This window comes from Phoca vitulina, unplaced genomic scaffold, assembly GCF_004348235.1.
Source record: "Phoca vitulina isolate PV1807 unplaced genomic scaffold, GSC_HSeal_1.0 scaffold41, whole genome shotgun sequence".
In the NCBI taxonomy this organism is placed as follows: domain Eukaryota; kingdom Metazoa; phylum Chordata; class Mammalia; order Carnivora; family Phocidae; genus Phoca; species Phoca vitulina.
In genome coordinates, this window is record NW_022589744.1 from 16,573,353 (window position 1) to 16,582,648 (window position 9,296).

The 9,296-nt window shown below is 59.5% G+C and overlaps 1 protein-coding gene across 1 annotated transcript; it reads left to right on the top strand.

Annotated features, from left to right (window-relative positions):
* The first annotated feature begins 5,511 nt into the window (after window positions 1-5,511).
* UTS2R (urotensin 2 receptor) lies at window positions 5,512-6,665 on the top strand. Its single transcript, XM_032429994.1, is given in 2 exon segments — window positions 5,512-6,277; window positions 6,280-6,665. Coding segments are annotated over 2 exon segments (1,152 nt in total).
* Window positions 6,666-9,296: the final 2,631 nt, after the last annotated feature.

Here is a 9,296-nt window from a genome sequence, read left to right on the forward strand (position 1 = left end):
GATGGTGGTGATAGAGATGGTTGGTGGTGATGGTGGTGATGGTGATGATGGAGATGTTGGTGATGGTGGTGATAGAGATGGTGGTGATGGTGATGATGGAGATGGTGGTGATGGTGGTGACGGAGATGGTGGTGGTGGTGATAGTGATGATGGTGGGAAAATTGCAGCTTCTGAAATGGAAAGCAAGGAATAACATTAGCAGTAGCACCAAGGGAAGGGTCTCCTGGAAAAATACAGTGAGCCATTAACTACAGAGGGGTTCTGGGGAGGTGGCGGGGCAGGTCCTGGGGTGTATCCCTGCTGGGACCTTCCTCCTGGGCAGGTGCCCTTAGCTGTGGGCAGTGCCGGGAACCCATGGCCCTGATTGAGTTCTGGGTGGGGCTACAGCCTGGCCATTTCTGCCCAAGGTGGGCATCCTCAGACAGCCTTTGCCTGGACTCTGTCAGTGGTTCACTTCCCCCATCCTCCAGTCCTGCTACCTCCCTTTTATCTTTTTCAGGCAGGGTTTGGGGGGTGGTAACAGAATAAGCCTTTTTGACAAGTCTGTGGTCCAGCTGGATGGGCACCTGTAAAGAGACTCATGACGCAAAATTTCTGTCTATGGAACCTCATTTTCCATGCAATTTAGTAATGCAACTGGAGATGAGTTCTTATAGAAAAATTATTATTTCAAAACATAATGAACCCAAAAGCAAAACTTTAAAGTCACATTAGTGAAAAGTGGAGGTTTTATGATTATAATTTGTGATTTAATGGTCCACAAAGTGAATCGCAGGCATGCAGAGTTACTTCTGCACAGAGCACAGTAGGTTTTAGGGGTGGGGCCCCCACAACCCCCTGGGCAGCAGCAACCCCTGCATTCCTGTTTCCTGCAGGAGCCCTGGCCCCTTCCCCCCCCCCCCGGCTCTGGACTAAGCAGTGAGCCCGTCTCTGTGGACACCCAGGTCCTCTCGGGTCCAGGCCGAGGTCACCATGCAGAAGAGGAAGCTTCTCCTGGCCACCATGTGGAAAAGGAAGGTTCTCCGTGTCCTCCACCTACCAGGGGCTGTCCCTGGCCACCAGTATCTTCAGGCCTTTCCCTACATCCCTCTCCCCATCCTTGGCCCCTGTTGCCTACACTCAGGACCGCCCAGGCCCTTCCCTACTGTCTGCAGAGTGTGTCCAGCATGCACACTGGATGTGCACCTGTCCTTCCCTCATGGTGCAAATGGAGAGAGGGCCATGGACTGTGTGGCCAGCGGCTCTGCAGGATGTCCTGACCAGGAGATGGGGAATCAAGTCTGCTCCTAGGGAGCTGACCCATGATTTTGGCGATAACTATCCTTGGTCATTTGTACATCCAAGTCTGTGGCCCTGGGACCTCAGGGCTCAGGCCCCAGGCCTGGCTGCTCAGTCACCTTGGCAGCTGGCCAAGGGCTGTGTTCCTGGAGGCTTTTCCCTGTGACCCAGACATGCCTGGGGTGATGGGGGTGTTTGGACCAAAGGCAGCAGATAAGCCCAAACATGATGAGGCCCATCCAACTGAATCACCTGCCCATGGAGGTGAAAATAAGGCCAAGAGCTGTGGTGGGGGTGACGCAGAGCCGCTCCTGTACCGAGATCCACGGGCTCGGGGTCTCCATCTGTCAGTGAGGAGTGGGGAGCAGTGCTCAGAGGGTCCCGGGCTCCATGAAAATGATGGAGCCATCTGAAAAAGACCTGACAATAAGGATGGTTAGGATTTTTCAGAGACAAAGAAAAGAATAGCACCCATAGAAGGAACAGGAAATTATTAAACAAAACAGAGTCACAGCTCCAAGAGGTGGAACGGCCGGAGGGTCACAGATGAAGGACAGAATGTGGAATGTACACACAACAGAATATTACTCAGCAGTGAGAAGGAAGGGAATTCAGACACAAGCTACACCATGGAAGAACCTTGAGGACGTTGTACTAAGGGAAAGAAGCCAGACACTAATGGACAAATTCTGTATGACTGCACTTGTGTGAGGTCCCTAGAGGAGCGACATCCATAGAGACAGAAAGAAGATGCAGGGATGGAGACAGGATTTGATGGGTCAGAGTTTCAGTTTGGGAAGATAAAACCCTTTTGGAGATAGTGATGGTTGCCCAATGTGAATGTCATTATTGCCACTGGGTCATTGCCCTTTCAGTCTCTCGGACCCCCCACCTCCAATGTCCCCCTGCAGCGTGCACACAGGTCCCGGGCTTGATTGACAACCAGAAGTCAGAGGAGCTCAGGGAGACTGAGGAGAGCAGGTAGAGGGGCGATGGCAGGAAAACAGACGCCTTGTCCCACCCAGGGTGAGCACTGCTCGGACTCCCACTTGGGCGGCTGACCTCGACCTGGGGCCCTAGTGTTCCAGTGCCTGCCTTCCCCCGCCGGGCCATCGCCCCCCCCAGACCCCAGCCCTCTCTCCTCTTGCTCTCCCCAACCCCCCCAGGAGCCCTCCTTGCGCTGGACCCTCCCCCCTCCAATGCCCCCTGCCCCCCAACCTCCCCCGCCGCCACGTCCCCCACGCCGAGTCCCCTCCCTCCAGCACCGCCCCCACACGCTGCGCCCCCTCCCTCCAGCACCGCCCTTCCCACTTCCCCAGTCCCCCAACGCCGCGCCCCCTCCCTCCAGCGGCCCCCTGGGCCCCGGGGTTATTAATAACCGCGCCTCGCATTCTCAGCTGGCGGCCGGGCAGGTGGCAGCGACGACCGGGTCCAGACGCGGAGCGGAGCTTTCCTGGCGGGACCTGCAGCGGACGTCCCTCCGCCGACCCCAGGAGACCGCGCCCCGCTCAGCGCTTGGGGACGTGCACGGGACCGAGGCTCAGGGTGGACCACACACTGGGGGAGTGAGGTGAGCAAGGGGCGCCAGCTGGAGTGCCCCGGCTGGGGCTGGAAAAGTGGGGTGGGGGCGGGTGTCAGAGAGAAGGACAGGAGTGTCGAGGCAAAGGGGTGACGGTGTTGGGGCATCAGGGTGTCCAGGCATCGGGATGTCAGGGTGATGGGGTGTCGGGGCGCCCTCCCGCCGGCCCCCTGCGAGCGCCGGGCCCACTTGGAAGCCGCAGGTGCGCAGGGCGGGATCCGTGGGGCTTCGCATCCCTCCTGGTGGTCCCTCCCTCAGGGCTTGCAGCCCTCAGGAGTGTGGGAGAGGGGCCCCTGGCTGGGAGGACGACCCCTGGCCGGGAGGACGACCCCTGGCCAGGCACCAGACCAGAGGCTGGGCCGGGTCCTCTCTGCACACAGGGCTCTGGTCACGCAGGGTGGGACGGTCCAGACTTTATCATTATTATAATAGATATTGGACGTGCAGAGGGAGAAAGCCTGAAGCCATTATTATCCCTGGACCCTGGGAGCTGGGGTGACAGAGGCCCCTCCTCCATGGTTAAGTATCCCACGTTTCGGTTTCTTTCTTTCTTTCTCTCTTTCTCTCTCTGTCTCTCTCTCTCCCTCCCTCCCTCCCTCTCTCTTTCTCTCCCTCTCTACTTCCTTCCTTCCTTCTTTCTTCCTTCCTTCTTTCTTTCTTTCTTTCTTTCTTTCTTTCTTTCTTTTCTTTTCTTTTCTTTTCTTTCTTCCTTTCTTCCTTCCTTCCTTCCTTCCTTCCTTCCTTTTTTCCTTGTGAGGATGCTCCTCATCCAGGAATCACAGACCTTAAGTATACGTGTCTGTTCCCGTGTAACCACCCCACCCAGATTGGAACAAAGCATGCTCCAGTCCCCCCACTCCCAAGGGCTCCCCAGTGCCCACCACCGTTGACAGCCCCCCCCCCACACCAAGTAACCACTACTCTGACCTCCACTGTCACAGCCCATCTTGCCTGTGCGTGAACTTCATGTACGGGAACCCACAGCTGCGTTCTGCTGGCTGATTTCCTTCACTCAACATAGTCATCCAGGTTATTGACTGAAGCGGGACTGCCATCTACTTCATTGCTACAGAGCATTTTAGGGAGATGTCAGAGTTTGTTTATCCACACTAGTTATTTATGGGCGTCTGGGTTGTTTTCAGCTCCTGGATATTAGGAATAGGCTGCTTGTCAACATTCTCACTCTTGTCTTTTTTGTGGACAATCGCACTTGTTTCTCTCGGGGGCAGACAGAGAGAGGGACTGCTGGGGAAGAGGTCCTGTCTCACTGATGGTGCGGGTTGCTTCCTGAAGGGGCTACACCATTTCACACTCCCCCAGCTCCTCCGTGTGCCTCCTGACACCCCGCATCTGCCCCCTGCTCCTCTGTGTGCACCCTGACACCCCGCACCTGCTCCCCAGCTCCTCCGTGTGCGTCCTGACACCCCGCATCTGCCCCCCGCTCTTCCGTGTGCACCCTGACACCCTGCACCTGCTCCCCAGCTCCTCTGTGTGCGTCCTGACACCCCGCACCTGCTCCCCAGCTCCTCTGTGTGCGTCCTGACACCCCGCATCTGCCCCCAGCTCCTCCGTGTGCCCTGACACCCACGATCTGCCCCCCGCTCCTCCATGTGTGCCCTGACACCCAGGATCTGCCCCCCAGCTCCTCCGTGTGCCCTGACACCCGTGATCTGCCCCCAGCTCCTCCGTGTGCACCCTGACACCCTGCATCTGCCCCCCTGCTCCTCCGTGTGTGCCCTGACACCCGTGATCTGCCCCCAGCTCCTCCGTGTGCCCTGACACCCGTGATCTGCACCCCCCACTCCTCCGTGTGCCCTGACACCCCGCGATCTGCCTTTCTGGCTCTGGCCAATGCAGTGGGCATGTGGTGGTTTTGACCTTTGTTTCCCTGACGACTAATGATGCTGGGCATGTCCTCCTGTGCTTCTCAAACATTTGGATATCCTCTTTTGAGAAGTTCCTGTTCAGATCTTCTCTTTTTCTTCCCCTCCAAACGAGTTGTTAGAGTGTATGGATTTATAGTTAGTTCATATATTTTGGTTACTAATTCTTTGTCTTCTAATAATCTTTTCCCAGTCCATAATTTATATTTTTACTCTCTCGGTGGGGTCGCTAATTTTAATGAAGTCCATTTGTTTCCTGTTCTTTTGTGAGAAATCTTTGCCTGCCCATGGTCATGCAGGTATTCTATGTTTCTTCCAGGAGCTTGATTGATTAATTTAACCTATTATATGCAGGTCCACAATCCATCTTGAATTATTTTTGTGTATGGCATGAGGTAGGAATCAAGACTCATTTCCCCCATGTGGATACAGAGAGATTACAAATGCTTTCTCCTCTTCACCACACACTTTTTTTTCTATCTGAACTTTTAAAATCAGTGGATATTACTTTTGCAATCTAAACAAAATGTATTTTTTAAAACATGCAGAAGAAATAAATTGGGAGAAAACACAGCCCTCTGCAGGTCCCCCAGCGGGGCGGGGTGGGAGGGACCGTGCCCTCACACAGCCTCCTGGGAGCGGGAGGGGGCACCCGAGCTGATCTTTAATGAGCATCTTCTCCTGCAGACCGAGCTTGCTGCCCACAGATGCCTCCTCCCCGTCCGGAGGAGCAGCACGCCCCAGCACCAAGCCCCGCGTGAGGCAGCAGAGATGGCGCTGGGCCCCGAGCCAGTGAGCAGGTTCCCCGAGCTGGCTGCGACGGGCAGCCCTGTGCCCGAGCCGTCTGGTGCCCCCAACGCATCCGTCAACAGCTCCTGGGCCGGCGCAGCGGAGCCCAGCTCCCTGGAGGACCTGGTGGCCACTGGTGCCATCGGGGCCGCCCTCTCGGCCATGGGCGTGGTGGGTGTGGCAGGCAACGTGTACACGCTGGTGGTCATGGGCCGCTTCCTGCACGCCTCGGCCTCCATGTCCGTCTACGTCATCAGCCTGGCGCTGGCTGACCTGCTCTACCTGCTCAGCATCCCCTTCATCGTGGCCACCTATGTCACCAAGCAGTGGCACTTTGGCGAAGTGGGCTGCCGGGTCCTCTTCAGCCTGGACTTCCTGACCATGCACGCCAGCATCTTCACCCTGACCGTCATGAGCAGTGAGCGCTACGCCGCCGTGCTGAGGCCCCTGGACACAGTGCGGCGTTCCAAGGGCTACCGCAAGATCCTAGCTCTGGGCACGTGGCTGCTGGCCCTGCTGCTGGCCCTGCCCATGATGCTGGCCATCCGGCTGGTCCGCAGGGGCCGCAAGAGCCTCTGCCTGCCGGTGTGGGGCCAGCGTGCCCACCGCACCTACCTGACGCTGCTCTTCGGGACCAGCATCGTGGGGCCCGGCGTGGCCATCGGGCTGCTGTATGTGCGCCTGGCCCGGGCCTACTGGCTGTCCCAGCGGGCCTCCTTCCTACGGACGCGGCGGCTGCCCAACCCCAGGTGCTCTACCTCATCCTGGGCATCGTGCTGCTCTTCTGGGCCTGCTTCCTGCCCTTCTGGCTGTGGCAGCTGCTCGCCCAGTACCGTGGGGCCCAGCCGCTCACGCCCCGCGCCACGCGCATCGTCAACTACCTGACCACCTGCCTCACCTACGGCAACAGCTGCGTCAACCCCTTCCTCTACACGCTGCTCACCAGGAACTACCGCGAGCACCGCCGCCGCCCGCTCCGCCCCCGGGGAGCCAGCCGGCCCGCGCGTACCGACCCCTTCCCGCCGCGCCGGGTCCGCTTCCAGCGCGGCTCCGGCCGCTCGCTGTCCTCCAGCGGCCAGCAGCCCACCGAGGGCCCCGCAGCGTCCCAGGCGGCCTCGAGAGCGGTCTGCGCCTGAGGGTCCCGCGGCCCCACACGAACGCTGGGGCCGAGGGCGGGAGGGGGCCTGAGTCCAGCAGGCAGCCTGCCCCCAGAGCCCCTCCTAGGCCCCCAGCGCCCCCGTGACTTAGTCTTCTTCCAGAAGGTTCTCTGCTCTCCCTTCTGCTTGGCTCAGTTCAGCATCATGAGCCATCTCCCTTGTGATGCCTGGAGGCCCCACTCCCCCAGCACCTAGGAGGCTCTGTGGGAGGCTCAGGCCCAGAAGCAGCTTCCGGAGATCCCAGCAAGCAGAGTCTCCACCACCCTCGGCGGGACACGTGAGTGCTGGCCAGCGGCTGCCGTGCCGGCACACTCCTCCCTGGCTGGGCTGTGGTCCCTGTGGCACCAGCCCGCCCTGCCCCTGTCTGCGTTCCCGACCATTCTGCAGCGTCAGCATTGGAACAATAAACCCTGAGCTCTGCACCCCCATCCCGCCTCAGTGTACGGATGGCATGTTGAGGGGTGGGGAGGCCCTTCAGCACGAGGAGCCTGTCGGTCCGGCTGGGAGGATGCACGTCTTCCTTTGAGGCTTGGCTGGTGGCTGGTCCAGCTGTCTGGACATGGTGGGCAGGTGCCACCCGGCCTGAGCCAGGCCCCAGGGTGTGGGGCCTGAGACCCTGCAGCAAGGTAGGAAAAGACCGGCCCCAGCTTGCTCAGGGAGGAGGAGCAGCTGGGTGATAGCATTGCGGGGGGGGGGGGGGGTGTTCGGATCACACCCCTTCTCAGCCTGGGGATTTAGCTCATGCCTCCTGGGGACACTGAGGCCATCAGGCTCTGCCTGCAGAGAGCCCACGGGGAAGGGTTCTAGACCTCTCCCCACCCCCAGCCTGTACTCCCTGCACTGTGGCTCGGCACCCACCCTGCAGGCAGCTCTCAGTGCCATCTGGGCCCTGGTCCCCTTCAAGGCCCCGCCAGGATTCTGACACGTGGGCAGGCAGAGAACAGCTACCCCTGCCGCAGCCCCTAAAGGTAGGGTCTGGGGCCACTGGCCCCACTTAAGACCCCAAATGCTTTCGGAAGGAAATGGCCCGAAGTTTACACCTTGACCGAGACCCCAGGTCTCTGCTTCCCAAGTCCCGATTTTAGGATGTGCCAAGAAGCCCTAGCCTTGGAGACCAGACACCCCCAAAGCATCCCTGCAGCCCCCATTCATCTGGACATGAGAATGTTTTGCACCATTTCTTGGAGTGATACTGAGAAAGTTACATTTTAAGATTTTTAAAAAATTTTTTATTTTTTTAAGTAGGCTCCATGCCCAGTGTGGAACCCAAAGCAGGGCTTGAACCCATGACCTTGAAAACAAGACTTGAGCTGAGATCATGAGCCAGACGCCCAGGCACCCCAGGAAGTTACATTTTTTACCCGACACTTAAGACCTGAATTGCACGCTCTGTGTCAGAGGGGACCTGAGTGTCCTGGTTAGTGCTCCCAGGGACACCCAGGTGTGCCGAGCAGCAAGCAGAGGGAATGGTGGAGGCAAAGGGCAGGCAGGGGCTCCGTGTCCCTATGATGGGCTTGGGGGACAGAGATGAGACTGGGAGTTGGGCGGCGTCCTGACCCCAGAGGCCTTGCACGGGGGACGGGGTTTATCTGAGACGGCAGTGGGGGCATGGAAGGACTTAGAGGCCACCAGCAGGCTGGGAGGTTAGGCCACAAGCCCCTGCTTCTGGGGTCAGGAGATGCCGGGCAAGGGGAGTAGCACAGGGCAGTGCGGGAGCTGAGCTATTCTGGGAAGTTGGCAGAGGGCTTCTGGCTGGGGGGGTCCTGACTCACTGCAGGGGCCAGGGTACATCCCTGAGGGGGAAGGAGGGAGCCTGCAGGTCCTGGGAGAGTGGTGAGGCTATAGACAGACACACACTCATCCACACAGAAGCGGGGCAGGAGTCCTGGGAGCCACCTCCGGGGAGGAGGGAGGAAGAGCCCCAGGAAAGCAATTTCACTGGAGGGCCGGTCAGAGCAGGGGAGACACATGGGCCAGGTCCCTGCAGGCTGCACTGGGGCCCAGGGCCCTTTGGAAATACAAGACGGAGGTCCTGGCCCTGTGCAGACAAGCTTCGCCTCTGCCCAGCTGGGCTTGGGACCCCTGTCTGTGTGTCTGTCTGTCTCCCCCATCACTCAGGGCCAAGCCTGCGCTGCCCACCTCACGGCATAGATCCTTGAGCACGGGGCGCGTGGGTCGGCTGCCCCAGGACAGTCTGTTCCACCCAGGCCTCCAACGCCCGGGACGCTGGGACCCACGATGGCCCAGCTCCACTGGGGCACGGCAGGCTCAGCAGGGCAGGCTCACCTGAGGTGGCGGGGATCCCGGAGGGGGGAGCTGCCTGGCAAAGGGCCAAGGCTTTGGGGGCAGAAAGGGAGAGCCCGAGGCTGCTGGCTTCACGGGCCTCACACCCACGGGCTTAGGTCTGGTCAGAAACGAAATCGAGGTCCTGCCTGCGGCAGTGTCCTGGCTGCAGCCCCGAGAGAAACCCCCCACGGTGTCCTCCTCATCCTCTCCCTCATGACAAGTCTCTTCAGTCCCCAGTCCCAGCGTGGCCTCCCCTGGCTGACCCCCCATCCCTCTCCCTTGTCCCCCCACTCCTGCCCCCACCTCCCGCCTGGCAGACCCCCC